Source organism: Haematobia irritans, chromosome 2 (assembly GCF_050003625.1).
Source record: "Haematobia irritans isolate KBUSLIRL chromosome 2, ASM5000362v1, whole genome shotgun sequence".
Classification (NCBI taxonomy): Eukaryota; Metazoa; Arthropoda; class Insecta; order Diptera; family Muscidae; genus Haematobia; species Haematobia irritans.
The window spans coordinates 229,338,908-229,363,475 of record NC_134398.1 but is presented as its reverse complement, the minus strand read 5'-3'; the positions used below and the strand labels follow the sequence as shown (position 1 = coordinate 229,363,475).

The 24,568-nt window shown below is 35.1% G+C and overlaps 1 protein-coding gene across 6 annotated transcripts in view; it reads right to left on the bottom strand.

Moving 5' to 3' along the window:
- Positions 1–24,568, bottom strand: part of smog (G-protein coupled receptor 158 smog) — a 56,106-nt gene that overhangs the window by 18,002 nt on the left and 13,536 nt on the right. For all 6 annotated transcript variants that reach the window (XM_075297766.1, XM_075297768.1, XM_075297769.1 and 3 more), the window contains exons 3-4: positions 12,523–13,951; positions 1,099–1,335 (exon numbers count right to left, since the gene is read on the bottom strand). In XM_075297766.1, coding sequence (XP_075153881.1) covers positions 1,099–1,335; positions 12,523–13,803 — 1,518 coding nt within the window. In that variant the 5' untranslated portion in view covers positions 13,804–13,951. The remainder of the gene's footprint in view (positions 1–1,098; positions 1,336–12,522; positions 13,952–24,568) is intronic.

The window sequence follows — 24,568 nt, the reverse complement described above, 5'->3', positions numbered from 1 at the left end:
TTCGGCCGGAATAGCCCGAATTTCTTCGGAAATGTTGTCTTCCAAAGCTGGAATAGTTGCTGGCTTATTTCTGTAGACTTTAGACTTGACGTAGCCCCACAAAAAATAGTCTAAAGGCGTCAAATCGCATGATCTTGGTGGCCAACTTACCGGTCCATTTCTTGAGATGAATTGTTCTCCGAAGTTTTCCCTCAAAATGGCCATAGAATCGCGAGCTGTGTGGCATGTAGCGCCATCTTGTTGAAACCACATGTCAACCAAGTTCAGTTCTTCCATTTTTGGCAACAAAAAGTTTGTTAGCATCGAACGATAGCGATCGCCATTCACCGTAACGTTGCGTCCAACAGCATCTTTGAAAAAATACGGTCCAATGATTCCACCAGCGTACAAACCACACCAAACAGTGCATTTTTCGGGATGCATGGGCAGTTCTTGAACGGCTTCTGGTTGCTCTTCACTCCAAATGCGGCAATTTTGCTTATTTACGTAGCCATTCAACCAGAAATGAGCCTCATCGCTGAACAAAATTTGTCGATAAAAAAGCGGATTTTCTGCCAACTTTTCTAGGGCCCATTCACTGAAAATTCGACGTTGTGGCAGATCGTAAGTCTATTCATGATGAAATGTCAAAGCATACTGAGCATCTTTCTCTTTGACACCATGTCTGAAATCCCACGTGATCTGTCAAATACTAATGCATGAAAATCCTAACCTCAAAAGAATCACCCTTTATTTATGAAATGAAAGTTATGAAATACGATTATTATATTAATGACCATTGTTTTTTTTTGTGTACAATAGAATTAAATTTGCTTTAGTGGTGGGTTCTTTAGTTCAATTAACTAACGTACATAAAAAACTATTAAAATTTCCTTACATTCTCATATTGGAGAAAATTTAACTAAAAGATAATAATTTTACTAAACTAAAATAGAGTTAAATTGATTATAGTGCCCTGGAGAGATCACTTTTAATTTCGAGTATATTTCTCCAAATTATCCATGATTTTTAATTAAATATTTTGAAATATTTCCAAACACACAACATAAAATTCTATTAATATTCCATTTTCTTATCACTAGCCATTTTAATACTTACTGTAACGTTTTCTTTAAATTTAACCACAACCGTATGTATACTCGGTGCTGCCAAGGCAAATGCCAACAAATGTTCATCCTCATTGAGGGCATAACTGGCAATGGTATTGGCACGACGCCGTACTTCATCACGTATTTCATCAGTAATAACCGAGGGCGGAGATAATGGAAATCTACCGGATAAGAATTCCGCAAATTGACGGGCAGCATCCTCCGCTATATCGGCAAAGTCATAATACTGTAAGTAAACAAATATAGAATAAAGTTAATCGTTATATTGCAAAAAAAATTAAAGATTAATTGAGGCAGTTTTTCCATTTATATATTAAATTTTTTTCTACAGAATTGTACACTGAAAAAAAATTCACCAAATATTAATGTTTATGTAACCTAAATTTTAGGACACACAATCTAAAGGAAATCTTTCTGTAAAATAAAGCAATTTTTATTAAAAATTTTAATAACCTTTGCTTTAAAAATAGTTTTCTTTAAATTTAGCACAGGAATTTTTGAAATTCGCGCCCATCCATTAAAGTCGGAAAACTTTGAAGTCAAATTTTCCTTAAATTTATGAAGCTTTGTTGATGCTGGGACCCACGGTGGGTTCAAACCCTGTTTCGACCAAACACCAAAAAGTTTTTCGGTGATGGATTATCCCACCTCAGTAATGCTGGTCACATTTCTGAGTGTTTCAAAGCTTCTCTAAATGGTTTCACTGCTATGTGGAACGCCGTTCGGACTCGGTTATAAAAACGAGGTCCCTTGTCATTGAGCTTAACATAGAATCGGGCAGCACTCAGTGACAAGAGAGAAGTTCACCACAGTGGAATCACAATGGACTGAATTGTCTAAGAGAGCCTGAAATATCGGGCTGCCGCTATACCTAATGCTAACCATTGCACCATGGAGCTACCGTGGTGCAATGGTTAGCATGCCCGCCTTGCATACACAAGGTCGTGGGTTCGATTCCTGTTACTACCGAACACCAAAAAGTTTTTCAGCGGTGGATTATCCCACCTCAGTAATGCTGGTGACATTTCTGAGGGTTTCAAAGCTTCTCTAAGTTGTTTCACTGGAATGTGGAACGCCGTTCGGACTCGGCTATAAAAAGTAGGTCTCTTGTCATTGAGCTTAACATGGAATCGGGCAGCACTCAGTGATAAGAGAGAAGTTCACCACTGTGGTATCACAATGGACTGAATAGTCTAAGTGAGCCTGATACATCGGGCTGCCACATAACCTAACCTAACCTATACCTAACCTAGTGCTACGTTAGCTAACCAAATTTTTGAATTGTTCTATGAAAATATCTGTCATCCTATCTTCTTTTCCAGTAAAAGTTAACTAACAGTTAAAACCTAACGGAGCTACATGAAAATGGCCGCTATAGAAATAATAACTGGGATATTGAATTTTTGGACTAAAGATAAAAAGATTGAAATATAGTCTAAAACATATTTTGAGGATCTTGAATCTTAATAAGAAAAAGATTTTTTGTTTTTTATTTTGAAAATTCGATAAATGAGATCTTTATTGTAATTTTAATTTTATTTTAAAGAAATAGCATATATGACTCGGAAACAATACCAAAATCCATAAAGAAAGGTTAAAATCATTGAATTCAAGCGAAATTTTGTTGTTGAGTGTATTCTCGTTTCGTTTCTAATTTCCTTATTTACATTTAAGTTTTCATTTAACTTGCTTGAGCACGTGTAATCTACAAGATATAAACATCCCATTTTCCAATTTCAAAGGGAAACCCCCTTAAAGTAACAAAAATATAAAAATGTATGGAGATTTAACAATCAATAGAATTATTTCCCTTCCCACTTATAATGATAATCATTTCACCGAGTTTTGGTTGTTTTAGTGGCTTTGTAATGCAGTCAGCTAACGCCTGAATAATCAGTAAGCACGTGCTGGCGAATGAGTAACAATAAATTCGATATTAATCATACGCCGCCGCTGCTGCTGCAACCGCATGTTATAAAAATGTATGCAAACAAACGATGGTGTACATATGAAAACAAAACGTGGTTAACACCTAACTAATTGTAACACGACAGTTTGCATAAACAAAAACGATAGAAATAAAAAAAACGAAACACACGAACGACGCCTTATAATGATTCACGTTGAAAAACACAGTGGTGTTACGCAGAGAAAAAAATATTTGTGGATTTACTACAAATTCTCAATGTATGAGCACAAGAACAACTTCCAACTATATCTAAACGTCAGACCAGAGAATGAATCCGCCGAGTCGCGCCGCTGATTTCAGTCGCCGCCGACCATTTTTTGCCAGTCGACGCCGCCGCCGGATATGTCGATTCATCTCGACTCAAATTTAGCCGCCAATTAATCAAAAAGATCGATATAAATCAGCAAAATGTATTAGCAACTGTCGTATTTTTTTGCCAAAATTTTTAACCTTCCACCCACAATCTATCAATTTCAAGCTGCTATAATAGTTTCGCAAAAATTTAGCTCAGAAAATTTTAACGAAATGTAAATTTGATTGTAAGATTGCTTGTATAACTAATCTCATTGCCATTCGAATAACTTCAAATGGATTTTATAATGAATAATTGTCCGCCGCCGAATTGACAAATTTATATCGGCTTAGCCGTCAAGCCGCCGCCGCCGGAGACAAAAATTTAATGTCAGCCGCCGCCGACAAAAATAGATCGGATTCATTCTCTGTGTCAGACACATCAATGAGCATTCAGATCACGGTTGATAAAGTTGACACTTTTGTACTTTTTTGATACTACTAGTATCCGTGGTAACCCCGCGACACATTTGACACCTTTTCAATCTTAAATTAAAATATGAACGTCAGTTTAAAGAATTTTATCTTTACAGACAGTTGGAACACTTCTCTCATCATCAAACAGAAAATTTTGGACGCGTAAAGCTTTCAGAGGATGATTGTCTATGCAAAGAATTTAAAATACAATGGTGATATATACGTCTGAGTTCGAATGAAACAGATCCTATGTGGGCATCTCCAGTGACTCAGCTCTCTTGAATTTCCTCTGTCGTTTACAAGACTGCTTCCCACAATGGAAAGAATCAAGCAATAACCCATTCCATTTTTAGGTCGTTTTCACACATTGTACTCGTCTGAATTTATCAATTTATGAATTACAGCATTATTTCAGGAAGTATCACAATAAAATCATGACAATCTGTATCACAAGGTGGCATGCTAACCACTTTATCCTAACTGATCTCATAAGCAAACAGGAAAAGGCCTTAACCAAAATGAAAAAAGTACCTTTTGGCTTAAAAAAAGTACATTTTCGAATCTAGTTTAGTACCATTTCAAAAATATAGTTATCATCCCTGATTCTGATTAAGGCACTGATTTATCTCGGCAAAGCACTAGATGTCGCTACCAGCATATGTCATGAAGTTTGCGTCAATGTGACTCTCAATTTTGTAGCATCGAAAATATTAAAAAAATTAGCCTCTTTGCAAAATGTCTGAATCAAAAAATAACAAAATTCTACGAAAATGATGACAACAAATTAAAGTAGAACGTATGTGCATGTGAAAGTAAATAGTTATTATGCTTTAAGGTTGAGTTAAATACCTTGCGTTAATGCGTCCGTTGATTGAAGAGTTGAATTTTCTCTTTGAAAGCAACAGTTTTGTTAGAGTGCTTCAAACTGAAAAATATCAACCCTTCCATCAACGCACGGATTAACGCATGCTATGTATCTCAACCTTTATTGTACATATTGCTGATAAGACTTGAAATACAAACATGAAAATAGAATAGATTTTAAATTCATTGCGTGTCGCTGCGAAAAAATAGAAATTCGCCTAACGGATTTCGATACTCAACTAAAGGTGGAGAATTACGATCAAATGACCGCCGCTGATTGCTGGAAACTAAATCCAAATGTCAAATAAATATGTTATATCCTCAATCACGAAATTAATAGAACCAATTAATTTTTGATAGAAATTTCACCAATAATAAAAATAATATTGGCAATCACCAACGACAATTAAAAAAATAATTGATGTCCATAAGTGTTGAGGTTGATTTTTGTAATAATTAAATAATTTGTTGAATCAATTGAATTTTATATTTAATTGGAAAATATTTGGAGATATTTTTTTTCTGTATACATGACTCCCCTATATTCAAGAACTCATTTTTCTAAAATCAAAAATGTGCTCTTTTTGTCGCCGTGGTGTAATTAGAATGCCCACCTTGCATAGAAAGGGCCGTGGGTTCAATCCCAGTTTCGACGGAACACCAAAAAGTTTGACAGCGGTGGTTTATCATTGAGCAAAGCTTCTCTAACAGCCAATTTCTCATATCCGAAACGAATGCTTTCGTTCGACTAGAATGAATTTATAAAGGAAAATCAGCTGTTTTTGGCATTTCAGTCGAACGAAAGCGTTCGTTTCGGATATGAGAAATTGGCTGTAAGTGTTTGCACCGTAAGATGAAATGCCCTTCAGACTCTTCTATAAAAAAGAGGTCAGTTGTCATTGAAATAAAAATGGAATCAGCCAGCACTTAGTGATAAAGGAGAAGTTTACGAAATGTGACATTATTATAGAAAAACTATTTGTTAATCAACGACTATTAATGTATTACACGAATAAACAATTTTCGTTGGTTCAATTTTAATGAATATCCTTTGTATGAACCTTGTAAAAAATCTGTTATGTGACCACTGTGCGATTCAGCAGATTAAATTGCCTACCTTTCAAGCCCACAATTGTAAGAGTATTCATGATGTCATCGTCGTCAACCCTCACCATCAACATATATATCTAAAGTAAACTGTAAACATTTTATGATTCTTTGGCACCGGGACGATGAATACCTTACTGTATGAGGGTGGGTGTACCAAGGCTCTCATCATGTTAGCCTATTGTAATGGTTATTGTTATTGTGTTTTTGTCGACATTTTTGCAAAATGCGATAAATAACAGCGTGATTTGAATTGTTTTCTCAAAAGGATAATATAACGTTAACCTACCTGGCTTTCTTGAAACTAACTCTTGTCTGTGGAATGACAATATGGTGAGGGTATGCAATTGAAACACATAAAGGAACAAAAAAGTGTAAAAAAATCTTGCCAAGAATACCCCTGAGCTATGAAAAACGAATCTTTTGAAAAGGTTTAAATAACGTGCATATGTTTGCTAGGCACCCAGAAGAATTACTCAACGCCAACGTTTAATGTAAACTGATTCCGTTTTAATACATAACACATTTATACACTGAAAAAAAATAAATACTTAGTAACTAACAAATGCATATTTGGAGTTATTTACATCAGTCTTTTAATGCTTACCCAGCAAAAAAAAATCCCAGAAAAGAATAGAAAATCAATAAAAAAGTAAAATAAATAATAAAAACAAGTATATACGGCCATAAGTTCGGCCAGGCCGAATCTTATGTACCCTCCACCATGGATTGCGTAGAAACTTCTACGAAAGACTGTCATCGTCATCGTTTTCTAAATTGTGAGTTAGTCCATACGTGGTATATACACTGAAAAAAGCATACGCGGTTCCATAGATTTTGTCTTTACTTTAAAAATGTTGGTATTGATTCCGAGCCAAAGAAGCGGAGAATACAAGTAAGGATACTTTTAAGACACAATTCTCTTTTAAATTCGGGGTTTGTGAACTTGCTTCTAGGAAGCTAATTTTAATTTTTCGCTTTTTCAGCTTTTTTTCTACATATGCTATCAAAGTCCTTTAAAAACGAAATAACGACAACTTTATTTTCCAAATTCAGACTCGACTTCCAGTAGAAACATGCTATGTTTCAAGTAAACAACGACTTTAAAATAAAGTGTTGAAAATCATGTCCTATATTTGAACGATTTTTTGCTTTGTAGTCAAGATGAAAAAAAACAACAAATTTAATGATAATTTCATTAAATTTAAAGATTTTTTCTGAATTATTAAAGTCAAGTTGACCTTAGCCCAAACATTTTTTCTTTCATGTTATGATATCAATTTTTAAATCAAATCACTTAATTATAAGGACAATACGACTTCATTGGAAAGTTTATCGACTTTTGGTCAAGGAAAAAACTTTATAAAGGGTGATTCTTTTGAGGTTAGGATTTTCATGCATTAGTATTTGACAGATCACGTGGGATTTCAGACATGGTGTCAAAGAGAAAGATGCTCAGTATGCTTTGACATTTCATCATGAATAGACTTACTAACGAGCAACGCTTGCAAATCATTGAATTTTATTACCAAAATCAGTGTTCGGTTCGAAATGTGTTTATCGACAAATTTTGTTCAGCGATGAGGCTCATTTCTGGTTGAATGGCTACGTAAATAAGCAAAATTGCCGCATTTGGAGTGAAGAGCAACCAGAAGCCGTTCAAGAACTGCCCATGCATCCCGAAAAATGCACTGTTTGGTGTGGTTTGTACGCTGGTGGAATCATTGGACCGTATTTTTTCAAAGATGCTGTTGGACGCAACGTTACGGTGAATGGCGATCGCTATCGTTCGATGCTAACAAACTTTTTGTTGCCAAAAATGGAAGAACTGAACTTGGTTGACATGTGGTTTCAACAAGATGGCGCTACATGCCACACAGCCCGCGATTCTATGGCCATTTTGAGGGAAAACTTCGGAGAACAATTCATCTCAAGAAATGGACCGGTAAGTTGGCCACCAAGATCATGCGATTTGACGCCTTTAGACTATTTTTTGTGGGGCTACGTCAAGTCTAAAGTCTACAGAAATAAGCCAGCAACTATTCCAGCTTTGGAAGACAACATTTCCGAAGAAATTCGGGCTATTCCGGCCGAAATGCTCGAAAAAGTTGCCCAAAATTGGACTTTCCGAATGGACCACCTAAGACGCAGCCGCGGTCAACATTTAAATGAAATTATCTTCAAAAAGTAAATGTCATAGACCAATCTAACGTTTCAAATAAAGAACCGATGAGATTTTGCAAATTTTATGCGTTTTTTTTTAAAAAAAGTTATCAAGCTCTTAACAAATCACCCTTTATTAGAGAAATACGTCTTCTATGCTAAGCAAAATGTGCATTCGTATTTTAAAGACATGAAATCGTTGACCTCACGACAATATTTTTTTCAGTGTATTAGACAAAAAAGTTATGTATAGGTATGTCTACAAATAATTTCGAATCGATATGGACTTTTGCACGGTACGTAGAGAGCCAGAATTGAAATATGGGTGTCGCTTATATGGGGGCTATATAGAATTATGTTATGTACTTGATATGGACCAATTTTTGTGTGATTGGGGATCGATTTATCTGAGGGCTATATATAACTATAGACCGATATGGGCCTAGTTAGGCATGGTTGTTAACGGCCATATACTAGCACAATGTACCAAATTTAAAATGACTCGGATGAAATTTGCTCCTCCAAGAGGCTCCAAAACAAAATCTCGGGATCGGTTTATATGGGGGCTATATATGATTATGGCAAGGCCGTAGCCAGGATTTTAATTCGATGGGGGTTCAACTTAAAAAAAATATTCATATAATCTCATGTGTAGATAATTATACCCTTCACCACCACTGTGGTACAGGGTATTTATGGTACTTTGACAAAATATTTTAATATTTTGAGAAAGTCTTTATCAACTTTATTTGCCAATAGTCTTTTACAAATATGGCAAAACAGACATGTTCATGTGGGAAGAAAATCTCGATTTTGTAAAATTGATCTTCAAGAATGTTTTAGTCGAAAAAAGAATGCGATTCTATATTATCGATTTTTATTTCGGTAGAAAATGTTGTCAAAATTTTATTTCAATTGAAAATTTTGTAAAAATTTTATTTCTAAAGGAAATTTTTGCAAAATTTTATTTCTATAGAAAAAATTTTGCAACATTTTTTTCTACAGAATTTTTTTGCAAAATTTTATTTCTATAGAAAATTTTTGCAAAATGTTATTTTTATAGAAAATTTTGTCAAAAATTTATTTTCTTCAAAATTTAGTCTCTTGACAATAATTTTCCACTGAAATTTTTGTAAAAAGTACCTTTCCGCTCAAAAAATACCTTTTTTGTACTTTCTTAAAAATTGTATTTTCCATCCCTGAGTAAAGGCCGGTATGCACCTCTAGCGAAAAATTTCATTCCCATAAGAAATGCATTGCTATTTATGCTAACGAAATTTTCGGTAGCGTTCAATTTCGTAAGCTGGTACGCACCTCTAATGAAAATAACAGGGTTGTCAAAAGCATATTTTGGCAGCAAACATTTAATTTATTACAATCATTGTGTGCGTAAGAGTTTTAAAAGGTCTGTAAATAATAAACGATTTATTTGAGGAATATTTGGAACATATATTAACAATTTTTAAAAGCGATTAGCTGCTTTACAATTTGTGTACACAGCCCTGTTTTTTTGTTGTAGACTTAAATAAATTTTTGCTACCGAAAATTTCGCTGGAGGTGCATACCGGCCTTAACTGGCAAATTGACCAAAATTTTTAAAAGAATATGCACGTTTGGCAATATCTCTTTATTGCACTCTCCAAGTGCTTCCATCGCTGAATTAGGCAGCTTCTTTTCGCAGGTTTTGCGCCATTTCATTTACACATGTGTGTTTGGCAGTTTCGTTGTTGTTGCTATGGCCAAACAAAGCGAGTCATGTTCACAAAAAGAACAACAAACACACATAAAAAGCAGAAATACATTTTCCAAAAATGAAATTTGTGGTGCGAGAACAAAAACAATTTGTTTTTTTGGACCGTCGTTTGACGGGCTTTTCAACTAGTATTCTATGACTTGTGCAAGTTTTATAGGTAAGCGTTTTTCAAAATAAAACCTATGCAGCTAAAAATATATATTTCTTTATATAAAAATATTCATTCATTTCGGGGGGGGGTTGATCCCCCTCCCCCCCCTGAATACGGCCTTGGATTATGGACTGATATGGACCACTTTTGGTATGTACCAAATTTCAACAGAATCGGATGAATTTTGCTCTTCCAAGGGGCTCCGGAGGTCAAATCTGGGGATCGGTTTATATGGGGGCTATATATAATTATGGACCGATGTGGACCAATTTTTGCATGGTCATTAGAGACCATATACTAACACCATATTCGAAATTTCAGTCAGATCGGATGAAATTTGCTTCTCTTAGAGGCTCCGCAAGCCAAATCGGGGGATCGGTTTATATGGGGGCTATATATAATTATTGACCGATGTGGACCAATTTTTGCATGGTCATTAGAGACTAACACCATATACAAAATTTCAGTCGGATCGGATGAAATTTGCTTCTCTTAGAGGCTCCGCAAGCCAAATCGGGGGATCGGTTTATATGGGGGCTATATATAATTATGAACCGATGTGGACCAATTTTAGCATGGTTGTTATAGACTATATACTAACTCCATGTACCAAATTTCAGCCGGATCGGATGAAATTTACTTCTCTTAGAGCAATCGCAAGCCAAATTTGGGGGTCCGTTTATATGGGGGCTATATGTAAAAGTGGACCGATATGGCCCATTTGCAATACCATCCGACCTACATCGTTAACAACTACTTGTGCAAAGTTTCAAGTCGATAACTTGTTTCGTTCGGAAGTTAGCGTGATTTCAACAGACGGACATGCTCAGATCGACTCAGAATTTCACCACGACCCAGAATATATATACTTTATGAGGTCTTAGAGCAATATTTCGATGTGTTACAAACGGAATGACAAAGTTAATATACCCCCATCCTATGGTGGAGGGTATAAAAATTAACCAAGCTGGGATTTGAACCTGTGCGGTTTGTCTTTTTCACTTCTATGGAAGTTCTTTTGAGAAGGTTTTACGAAAATTTTTAATTTTTTGTTGAGTTTTAATGGAAAAAATATATATATATATAAAGGGTGATTTGTTAAGAGCTTGATAACTTTTTTTTTAAAAAAAAACGCATAAAATTTGCAAAATCTCATCGGCTCTTTATTTGAAACGTTAGATTGGTCCATGACATTTACTTTTTGAAGATAATTTCATTTAAATGTTGACCGCGGCTGCGTCTTAGGTGGTCCATTCGGAAAGTCCAATTTTGGGCAACTTTTTCGAGCATTTCGGCCGGAATAGCCCGAATTTCTTCGGAAATGTTGTCTTCCAAAGCTGGAATAGTTGCTGGCTTATTTCTGTAGACTTTAGACTTGACGTAGCCCCACAAAAAATAGTCTAAAGGCGTCAAATCGCATGATCTTGGTGGCCAACTTACCGGTCCATTTCTTGAGATGAATTGTTCTCCGAAGTTTTCCCTCAAAATGGCCATAGAATCGCGAGCTGTGTGGCATGTAGCGCCATCTTGTTGAAACCACATGTCAACCAAGTTCAGTTCTTCCATTTTTGGCAACAAAAAGTTTGTTAGCATCGAACGATAGCGATCGCCATTCACCGTAACGTTGCGTCCAACAGCATCTTTGAAAAAATACGGTCCAATGATTCCACCAGCGTACAAACCACACCAAACAGTGCATTTTTCGGGATGCATGGGCAGTTCTTGAACGGCTTCTGGTTGCTCTTCACTCCAAATGCGGCAATTTTGCTTATTTACGTAGCCATTCAACCAGAAATGAGCCTCATCGCTGAACAAAATTTGTCGATAAAAAAGCGGATTTTCTGCCAACTTTTCTAGGGCCCATTCACTGAAAATTCGACGTTGTGGCAGATCGTTCGGCTATTCATGATGAAATGTCAAAGCATACTGAGCATCTTTCTCTTTGACACCATGTCTGAAATCCCACGTGATCTGTCAAATACTAATGCATGAAAATCCTAACCTCAAAAGAATCACCCTTTATATAGTGCGCTCGCGGTAACGTAAACACCGCCTAACGTGAACACGCTTTTTCTTACACTAACTATTCCGTAACGCTGAAAAACGCGAAATTTGACGTTAAAGGGAGATTCACAATGCCAAATACATTTTCAAAAAATACGGATAAAAAAATTGGAGAAAATATTTTTATTTTTTAGTTTTTTAAATTTCTTTAGGCAAATGAGCTTCCTAGGCACAACTTCTAAAGCAATGCAAAGGATACAAAAATGAAGTACTTCCGTCCTATGACAAGTCCATGTAAAATTCATTGGAGATGATCCAAGTTTGCACTACTTCCGGATCACAAATTGGGGATCCAAACTATTTTTTTGGAAGCTCTTTGTTTGCTGGGATGTTAAAACAGGATTTTTTTAAAACTCTATATCGGATGAGGCTGTCCTAATCATTGTAAAAGTTTATGGTATTTTCCAACCAAAATGTATGACGTATCAAATGAAGCTTCTCTTTGAGTGGAATATCTGGAAATTAGAAAAAACTCTCGGTTTCAAGGGAATGGAAAATCCCAAAGAAAAAAACTCTACCTGTTACACCCTTCACGTTAGGATTTTAGAATTTAGTGGAGTGATCTATTACTTACCGGCTCTGCTGGCACTTCATCCAGAACCTTGGGTTCACACTTCTCTTCCGGTGTGGCAGTTGTAGCTATTTTTGACGTTGTTGTCGCTCCAGTTGACGTGGTTGCAACCGTTGTAGTTGTTAAACTTGATAATGTACTCGTGGGTAAGGCAGTTATTAAACTTGACCTCTTGGTAGTGCTTCGCTTGGATGCTGTACTCTTCTTTTGTTTGCCTAAATCCTCAACCATATTCAGTGATGATATAACATCGGCTGTAGGAATGATATCATCGAATTGCAATGCTGGTGTTAATGTCTCTCGATCTATGTCACGCTCTTGATGGTGATGCTTTTGTTGTTGTTGTTTTTGATATTGTCTCCTCAATTCCTCCTCGTGTTCCTTCTGCGCCTTCTTATAGTAGGCCAACAATTGCTGTTCATTGCTATTCACATCAATATCCTCCACAGTCATACCATCATCGTCTCTATTGACTATGTCATATTTGATAATGGGTTCATATGTCGAGGCTGCCGAGACCACATAGGTTGTCCTCATAGCCCATGTGAAGATGGTCAAAGATCTTAAGGCCGAGCCTCTACTGCTGCTGCTAAGCACTTTTGCATGAATACTTGAAGATGAAGAAGGCGACGACAAGCATAATAATCCTATTAGGAATATTGTCCACAAAGATTTCAAACAATGTTCAATGGAACGTTTTAACAAATTGTGTCTTCCTATGGTGGCGGCAAAAAATCGCTCTAGCAGGTTATTTCGTTTGAATGATGGCGACTGAACGTCTGTTTCCGGTGTATTTAAAATTTCCGTTTCCGCCGTTTTGAATTCTATTCGTTTATTATTTCTACAATGGATTTTATGCTTATGTCTCGTCGAATGTCCACTACGCGTGTGGCTCCCTTTGTCATATTCTTGGCCTCTACGGATTGAATTGCTGTTGCCCTGGTTGTGGTTCGTTTTTTGATTGGCTATAACTTTTTTCCTTCTATCTTCGATTGAATGCACTAGCTGTAGAAATTGTGGTTTTCGTTGGCGATGTTTTGCTGAACATTGCTGGTGGTTAGGAGGTGGTAGTAGAGGTGTTAGAGCAGTTGGTAGTTTGATTTGTTCATTGTACGCGTTTACTGGATTAGTTGTCGTTTCTTTATGCATAGTTGTGGTACACCACCACCTCCCATTGGATTGTCTATGGTGACATTTTCGATGGGTTTGTTTCAATTGCTGTTGTGAAGAAGCCAAATCAAAGACATTTTCTCTTCTTTCGCCCATATCACCGACAGAGAACATCTAATCGATTTGTTCTAGTGAAAATTGCCTTTTCTGGATACCCCGTAGTACTGGGTGATAGCGAACTTGGAAATAGGCTTCCGTTGTCCAAATGAAAGTGTATCGATGCTATAGTAGTTGCGGTGTTAGCAACACTCACCCTTGTCATCTAGCCCAAAAATGAAAATAAATAAATGTGGTATTAATATCAATTCAAAGTAATATTGCATAGGAAGTGTAATGTAAAACGGGTTTGTAAGGAAAAGAACTATATATTTGAACTAAGAGGATGCAAATTCCCCATAATAGTATTTCTCCCCTTTTCCTTCATTTCTTTTTAAATATTACAATAGGGCTGTTTTCTTTTAGCACTGGATGCAACATTTATATGGGCTATCCAGAACATCTCCTCAGTGCAAGTCGCGTCGGTGTTGCCAGATTGGATTTTGACAAAGTGACACTTTTTAGATCCACAATAGCAATTTATTGTGACTAATTTATCGAATAGCATGAAATTCAAAGTGGTACAGTGTCTCTGTTTTCCTTTAGTCCGTGACTGCTTAGGGTATCCAGTAGAGTGATTAAAACCGGTGGACCGGTTTTTCGTTTTGCACCGATTGTCGGTTTTGTATAAAATCTCATTTCGGAGCACCGGTAGAGCCAGTGTTTTTGATATCATAAAAATCGGTTTCCGCACGGACGAAAAAGACTATTTTTCATATGTTTGGGTGTAAATATTATATGTTTGGAACTCAAATTTTTTAACACAATATTTTTAAGTGCAAGCATATAATGTTCATAAACTAGCATAACATGTTTGGGACATATATGTTAATATGTTAGAACATATTATACCCACCACCATAGGATGGGGGGTATATTAACTTTGTCATTCCGTTTGTAACACATCGAAATATTGCTCTAAGACCCCATAAAGTATACATATTCTGGGTCGTGGAGAAATTCTGAGTCGATCTGACCATGTCCGTCCGTCCGTCTGTTGAAATGACGCTAACTTCCGAACGAAACAAGCTATCGACTTTAAACTTGGCACAAGTAGTTGTTATTGATGTAGGTCAGATGGTATTGCAAATGGGCCATATCGGTCCACTTTTACGTATAGCCCCCATATAAACGGACCCCAAAATTTGGCTTGCGAGGCCTCTAAGAGAAGCAAATTTCATCCGATCCGGCTGAAATTTGGTACATGGTGTTAGTATATGGTCTCTAACAATCATGCAAAAATTGGTCCACATCGGTCAATAATTATATATAGCCCCCATATAAACCGATCTCCCGATTTGGCTTGCGAGGCCCCTAAGAGAAGCAAATTTCATCCGATCCGGCTGAAATTTGGTACATGGTGTCAGTATATGGTCTCTAACAACCATGCAAAAATTGGTCCACATCGGTCCATAATTATATATAGCCCCCATGTAAACCGATCCCCCGATTTGGCTTGCGAGGCCTCTAAGAGAAGCAAATTTCATCCGATCCGGCTGAAATTTGGTACATGGTGTTAGCATATGGTCTCTAACAACCATTCAATACTTGGTCCATATCGGTCCATAATTATATATAGCCCCCATATAAACCGATCACCAGATTTGACCTCCGGAGCCTCTTAGAAGACCAAAATTCATCTGATTCAGTTGAAATTTGGTACGTGATGTTAATATATGGCCTCAAACACTCATGCAAAAATTGGTCGATATCGGTCCATAATTATATATAGGCCCAATATAAACCGATCCCCAGATTTGACCTCCAGAGCCCCTTGGAAGAGCAAAATTCTTGCCATTCGGTTGAAATTTGGTACGTGATGTTAGTATATGGTATCCAGCAACCATGCAGGAGTTGGTTCCTATCAGTCCATAATTATATATAGCTCCCATATAAACCGATCCCCAGATTTGACCTCCGGTGCCTTTTGGAGAAGCAAAATTCATCCGATCTGCTTGAAAATTGGTACGTGGTGGTAGTACATGATATATAACAACCATGCCAAAAGTGGTCCATATCAGTCCATAATCGTACATTGCCCCATATAAACCGATCCCGAGATTTGGTTTTGGAATCTCTTGGAGGAGCAAATTTCATCCGAGTGAGTTGAAATTTGGTACATTGTGCTAGTATATGGTCGTTAACAACCATGCCTAACTAGGTCCATATCGGTCTATAGTTATATATAGCCCTCAGATAAATCGATCCCAAATCACACAAAAATTGGTCCATATCAAGTTCATAATTGTATATAGCCCCCATATAAGCGACCCCCATATTTAAATTCTGGCTCTCTACGTACCGTGCAAAAGTCCATATCGATTCGTAATTATTTGTAGACTTAACTATACATAACTTTTTTGTCTAATATATACCATGTATGGACTAAATCACAACATAATATGTTTGAACAATACAAACAATATTTTGTTTGGACCAAGCCTGAAAATATATATGCTTGAAGCAAAATGTGGGTGCGGTTTGTTATTTTCAATGCAAAGTGAAATAAGAAAACATCCCGAATGTATTTTCTGCGCACTTCCAACTCGTTTCCAACATAGTATTCGTCCAAGATTGCCGAGATATTTCAATGAAATATAAACAAATCGTGCTTGTTCCATTAGGAGCGTATACTTTGTCTATGATATTTCTTACGTTATTATTATTCGACTTAATTTTTTTAGTTGTCGATTTTTAGTTGTCGAGACTCTTCAACACCGTCTTTATAACATTTCAGAAATATTCACAACTAGCAAATGGAACCAAAAAATAAAAAAAATCCAACATTTTAATGTTTATCTACGGTATTGTTACCGCAATTACGGCCAAGGAATTTCTAAAAAAACCTGTTGGACCGGTTATGCCAGTTATTTAATTTTTAAAACACCTCTCACCGGTTTTAAAAAATGGTCCGGTTTAGAGCCGAGAAAAAAACAGTTTTTGATCACTCTAGTATCCACACCCTCATAAAAAATCGCTTCTGTAACATATACTCCCAAACATATTTTGCTTCAAGCATATACATTTTTGGGTATTGCCCAAACATTTATATGTTTGATCTCTTCCAATATATAATATGTTTGAAAGCATATTGGTCTAAACAATATATGTTTGGGTAGTCTAAGTTCCAAACATTTTGTATTTTTGCATCCAAATTCAATAATTTTGTCTTCCAAAAAACAATATGTTATTTTGTGAACATATAATATGTTTGGAAGCATTTTGCACCCAAAAATATTATATGCTCAAAAAAATTCTCCCAAACAATATTGTGCTCAAAATTTTATTTATTTATTTATTTATATATTTACAATCATAATGAATTATGAAAATAAACAGGTAATATAGGTGCTAACAACATAGGTTTTCGACCTGAATGCTCAAAATTTTGTTTCTGCCTAATTGTATATTCCCCCACATCTTTCTCACTTCCACACCCTCAAAAAAAATCGCTTCTCTAACATATGTTCCAAACATATTTTGCAGGAAGCACATATATTATTGGATACCGCCGAAACATTAATATGTTTGTTTTATGTGAGCATATTATATGTTTGGAAGCATTTTGAGTCCAAAAATAGTATACCACTACTGTGGTACAGGGTATAATAAGTTTGTGCATTTGTATGTAACGCCAAGAAGGAGTAATCATAGACCAACCTTTTAGTATACGGATCGGCTTAGAATTAAATTCTGAGTCGATTTAGCGATGTCCGTCTGTCTGTCTGTCCGTCTGTCTGTCCGTCTGTCTGTCCGTCTGTCTGTCCGTCTGTCTGTCTGTCTGTTGATGTATTTTTGTGTGCAAAGTACAGCTCGCAGTTTTAGTCCGATTGTCCTAAAATTCGGTATAGGGTCCTGTTTCGGCTCAAAGATGATCCCTATTGATTTTGGAAAAAATCGGTTCAGATTTAGATATAGCTGCCATATATATTTTTCGCCGATCTGGCCATAATTGGCGTGTATATCAACCGATCTTCCTCAAATTCCGTACATCCGAATATTTTATGGGTTTCGAAAAACTTGCAAAATACCAGCCAAATCGGTTCAGATTTAGATATAGCTCTCATATATAGCTTTCGCCCGATTTACGCTCATTTGCCCCAAGAGGCCAATTTTTAACTCCGATTTGGTTGAAATTTTGCACAGTGAGTAGAATTAGCATTGTAACTATGCGTGCCGAATTTGGTTGAAATCGGTTCAGATTTGGATATATCTCCCATATATAGCTTTCGCCCGATTTACACTCATATGACCACAGAGGCCAATTTTTAACTCCGATTTAGTTGAAATTTTGCACAGGGAGTAGAATTAGCATTGAAACTATGCGTGCCAAATTTGGTTGAAATCGGTTCAGATTTGGATATATCTCCCATATATAGCTTTCGCCCGATTTACACTCATATGACCACAGAGGCCAATTTTTTGCTCCGATTTAGTTGAAATTTTGCACAGGGAGTAGAATTAGCATTGTAGCTATGCGTGCCTAATTTGGTTGAAATCGGTTCAGATTTAGATATATCTCCCATGTATAGCTTTCGCTCGATTTACACTCATATGACCACAGAGGCCAATTTTTAACTCCGATTTAGTTGAAATTTTGCACAGGGAGTAGAATTAGCATTGTTACTATGCGTGCCAAATTTGGTTGAAATCGGTTCGGATTTAGATATAGCTCCCATATATATGTTTTTCCGATTTCGACAAAAATGGTCAAAATACCAACATTTTCCTTGTAAAATCGCCACTGCTTAGTCGAAAAGTTGTAAAAATGACTCTAATTTTCCTAAACTTCTAATACATATATATCGAGCGATAAATCATAAATAGACTTTTGCAAAGTTTCTTTAAAATTGCATCAGATTTAAATGTTTCCCATATTTTTTTACTAACATTGTGTTCCACACTAGTGCATTAGCCGACTTAAATTTTGAGTCTATAGATTTTGTAGAAGTCTATCAAATTCTTCCAGATCGAGTGATATTTAAATGTATGTATTTGGGACAAACCTTTATATATAGCCCCAAACACATTTGACGGATGTGATATGGTATCGAAAATTTAGATCTACAAAGTGGTGCAGGGTATAATATAGTCGGCCCCGTCCGACTTTAGACTTTCCTTACTTACAATGTAATGTTGAACATTTTTTTCGGAATCTTCCGAACATATGTAGAATGTATGTAAAAAAAAAAAAAAAAAAAACTTTGGTCGAAGCAGGGATCGAACCCACGACCCTTGGCATGAGAGTCAGACGTAGCAACCATTGCTCCACGGTGCCAAACTAAATGTTTGTTTCTGTTAAATAAACTTTGTTTATTCGGTTCGTGGGCGCCGCAAGCTATGCTATATAAATATAACTTATATGGATATTTATCTATTGATGACCATAACAGGTACATAGCTCAGTGGTTAGCGTGTTGGCTTACAAAGTGCATGGTCCGCGGTTCGATTCTCCGTCCAGGCGAAAGGTAAAAAAATTTTAAAAATTTATAAAATCGTATAATTTCTTCTACATTGTTTGTATTACAGAAAAAGGTGCTAAGAACTAAAAATCTTCGTGGAAGTGTGAAAGATGTGAGGGAAAATGCAATTAGCCAGAAAAAAAAAATTTTTTTGAGTTAGTCTTTATGAAATTGTTTTTACATCCTGGAAAAGAATAAACGTTTATCACAAAAAGTATATACTTTTCTTCCAAATACACTTCCTTACAGCGAAAAGCAAATGAGAAACGAACTTTGTTTGTCTAAAATTTCGTTTGGGAGGAAAGAATTATTTTTTTGCGTGTAGATACATTTAAATATCACTCGATCTGGACAGAATTTGATAGACTTCTACAAAATCTATAGACTCAAAATTTAGGTCGGCTAATGCACTAGGGTGGAACACAATGTTAGTAAAAAACAAGTGAGGAAAGTCTAAAGTCGGGCGGGGCCGTCTATATTATACCCTGCACCACTTTGTAGATCTAAATTTTCGATACCATATCACATCCGTCAAATGTGTTGGGGCTATATATAAAGGTTTGTCCCAAATACATACATTTAAATATCACTCGATCTGGACAGAATTTGATAGACTTCTACAAAATCTATAGACTCAAAATTTAGGTCGGCTAATGCACTAGGGTGGAACACAATGTTAGTAAAAAAATATGGGAAACATTTAAATCTGGAGCAATTTTAAGAAAACTTCGCAAAAGTTTATTTATGATTTATCGCTCGATATATATGCATTAGAAGTTTAGGAAAATTAGAGTCATTTTTACAACTTTTCGACTAAGCAGTGGCGATTTTACAAGGAAAATGTTGGTATTTTGACCATTTTTGTCGAAATCAGAAAAACATATATATGGGAGCTATATCTAAATCTGAACCGATTTCAACCAAATTTGACACGCATATCTACAATGATAATTCTACTCCCTGTGTAAAATTTCAACTAAATCGGAGTTAAAAATTGGCCTCTACGGTCATATGAGTGTAAATCGGGCGAAAGCTATATATGGGAGATATATCTAAATCTGAACCGATTTCAACCAAATTTGGCACGCATAGCTACAATGCTAATTCTACTCCCTGTGCAAAATTTCAACTAAATCGGAGCAAAAAATTGGCCTCTGTGGTCATTTGAGTGTAAATCGGGCGAAAGCTATATATGGGAGCTATATCTAAATGTGAACCGATTTCAACCAAATTTGACACGCATAGCTACAATGCTAATTCTACTCCCTGTGCAAAATTTCAACTAAATCGGAGCAAAAAATTGGCCTCTGTGGTCAAATTAGTGTAAATCGGGCGAAAGCTATATATGGGAGCTATATCTAAATCTGAACCGATTTGGCTGATATTTTGCAAGTTTTTCGAGACTCATAAAATATTCGGATGTACGGAATTTGAGGAAGATCGGTTGATATACACGCCAATTATGACCAGATCGGTGAAAAATATATATGACAGCTATATCTAAATCTGAACCGATTTTTTCCAAAATCAATAGGGATCATCTTTGAGCCGCAGCAGGAGCCTATACCAAATTTTAGGACAATCGGACTAAAACTGCGAGCTGTACTTGCACACAAAAATACATCAACAGACAGACGGACAGACAGACAGACGGACATCGCTAAATCGACTCAGAATTTAATTCTAAGACGATCGGTATACTAAACGATGGGTCTCAGACTTTTCCTTCTTGGCGTTACATACAAATGCACGAACTTATTATATCCTGTACCACAGTAGTGGTGAAGGGTATACCGAAAGAATTCTCTTCGTTAATTTTACGAAGAATTCTTCATTAACTATTCTTCCTGAATTCTTCATTAAAATAACGAAATTTTCATTCATTTTCGTAAATTTTACGAAGAACATTTTACGAATATACGAAACTTCTACGAAACATTCTACATTAACTTTTCTTCGTAAAAAGTTCGTACTTTTAACGAAACTTTCTTCATATTTCATGAATTTTGTGAAGAAATTTTTACGAATATTTTACGAAACATTCTGCGTTAAAATTTCTTCATAAAAAGTACGAAACATTTTCTTTGAAATAACGAAGAAGTTTCATTGAAGTTGTAAAATTTCCGTTCGCGGCATTAAATTGTCTTTTATAATGTGCTTGAGTGTATTCCTTTATTCTATTTTTTATGCAAGTCTACGCTACTTCTCATTTGGGTGATAGCGCGCTATGAATAAAAGTGAAGCAATAAAACTAAAAATTATTCAAAAACTTAAGATGTAAAGTAGTGATGTCATTTTTCACACTTGCAACTACAACCAAATGCACTTTCGACTATAATTTTTTTTTTTTCTAAAAGTTCGAACATTTTTCAGAAAAAAGTACGAAAGTTTTTCATAAAAAGTACGAACATTTTTCATAAAAACTACGAACATTTTTCATAAAAAGTACGAAACGTTTTCATAAAAAGAACGAAATTGTTTCATAAAAAGTACGAAGATTTTTCATAAAAAGTACGAATTTTTTTCTTACAAACTACGAAAATTTTGGAAGAACTTTTCTTCGTAAAAAGTACGAAATATTTCGTACTTTTAATGAAAAGTTTCTTTGGTTGTAAAACAATGACAAATTTCGTACTTTTAACGACATTTTTCGTTCTTTTTACGAAGAAAATTCTTTCGGTGTATAAATACGGCTCACTTGCAAACAAAAACAGTACTGTTCTCAAGAGTGCGAAGTGTTCTAATCTAAAAGAAATAAAAAAGAATTCGATTTTTATTGAGGCAAATATGGTTACAATGGACACAAAAGCCTAAACTGAAAGCAGTTAGGAATAGTTCATTAACTACACCCTCAAAAAAAATCGCTTCTCTAACATATGTTCCAAACATATTTTGCAGGAAGCACATATATTATTGGATACCGCCGAAACATTAATATGTTTGTTTTATGTGAGCATATTATATGTTTGGAAGCATTTTGAGTCCAAAAATAGTATATGCTTGGAATAATTCCCCAAAGAAGATTGTGTTCATTCCCTCACATATTTTTAACTTCCACGAAATTTTTGAGTTCTTCGCATCTTTTTCTGTAATACAAATATGCTGTTTTTTTCAAATGTCTATTCTCTTTGTTCCGAATGTCTATTCTCTTTATTCCGAATACTAATTCTAATATTCAAATTAAATAATATTTAGACTTAAGCATATTACATTTTTGGCCTTATCATGAAACAGTTTTCCGAAACTACATACAAGCGGTTTCACAGAAATTGCTCTCATTTCATTCTCGCTGTGTTATGTTGATATCTTTTTATTCAACCCTCCCGGTTTCCATCTCTATTTCTTTCTCTATACTAACTCTCTCTCTCTCTCTCTGTCGCTCTCTGAATAAGGTATCACAGCATATATATGTTTACTCGAAATTTGTAAATTTATATATGTATACATTCACACATATTATTTTTATGAAACATTCATGCCCCAAACATAATATATTCTAACATATTAACATATGTGTCCCAAACATTTTGTGTTAGTTTAGGAACATTACATGTTTGCACTTAAATATATTGTTTTTAAAAATTGTGCCCGAAACACATTTTGTTTATATCGGAACATATGAAAAACATATTTTTCTAACAGTGCACGACATTTTTTAGTTCTTAGCACCTTTTTCTGTAATACAAACATTGTAGAAGAAATTATTCAATTTTTTTTATTTTAATTTTACCTTTTGCCGGACGGGGATTCGAACAGCGGACCACACAGTTTGTAAGGATCAAAGAAGTAGCTGATCAATTGCCCAAGGAAAAATAAAATGTTAATTTTGTAATAACAAGCAACAACCACCAACTTAATTCAATATCACTCCCTGTTAAATAGCGCTCCAAGCTACTAAACACATATATGTTTATAGGCTATTTCTAAATTAATATATGTTTGCATCCAAGCATATTATATATACAAACATTGTATGTCCCAAACATAATATGTTCTAACATATTAACATATATGTCCCAAACATGTTATGCTAGTTTATGAACACTATATGCTTGCACTCAAAAATATTGTGTTTAAAAATTTGTGTTCCAAACATATAATGTTTATAGCCAAACATATGAAAAACAGTCTTTTTCATCCGTGCAGTGCTAAAAGAAAACAGCCCTAATATTAAAACCCCTCTACAACATTCTCAACCTATTAAGCAATTTTGAAATAATTAATTATTTCTCTAAATTCGAACAATCGAACAATCAGTATGTTCAAAATAGGCGGTACTGCACGATTGCTTCATTTTCTAGAACTTAAATACCCTCAAATCTCATAAATTCCTAAATTATTATGGAATGAAAGAATTAATCCTGACACTGATTCCGAGCCAAAGAAGCGGAGAATAAAAGTAAGGATATTTTTAAGACACAATTTTCTTTTAAATATGGGTTTTGTGTACTTGCTTCTAGGAAGCAAATTTTAATTTTTCGATTTTTCAGCTTTCTTTCTTCATATGCTATCAAAGACCTTTAAAAACGAGTTAACGACAACTACATTTTCCAAATTAAGACTCGACTTCCAGTAGAAATCATGCTATGTTTCAAGTAAAAAACGTCTTTAAAATAAAGTGTTGAAAAACATGTCCTATATTTGAACGATTTTTTGTTTTGTAGTAAAGATGCAAAAAAACAACGAATTTAAAGACAATTTCATGAAATTTAAAGAATTTTTCTGAATTACTAAAGTCAAGTTGACCTTAATCCAAACATTTTTTCTTTCATGTTATGCACTCAAAAAAAGTGAACTCTCTATTTCACTAAAGCCAATTTAACTTTATTTTTGTTCATGGAATTATTATATTTGGAGAAAGTTTCCTTTACTCTAATAATTTTTGTTTACGTTAATTAAATTAACGAAAACCGAGGAAAAAAGTATACTCAAATGAAGCATAAAGATTAACTAAATTCGTGTCTTCCACAAAATAGTTCAGAATTTCTTTAAATTTGTAAATTTTACCAAAAATGCGTCCATCATGAACTTCGTATGTCACTAAAGACATTCTTGCAATTTTGAACTCCAAGTTTTTCCTTCAAACTACAAAATTTTCTTTAACAAGTGAAAAAACTTAGTTATGTCTAATAAATTTTCTTGAATTTGTCGAAAAATATTTACTTATTTTTATGACATCGGCGTGATGCCAACGTTTGTAATACTGTTTAGTTAAAATTTTCTACAAATATTCAAAATTTTCTAAAATTAATCGAAAGTTTTCTTCCTGGTGGGTTCACTGTTTTTTCAGCGTGATACAAATTTTTAAGTGAAATCACTTA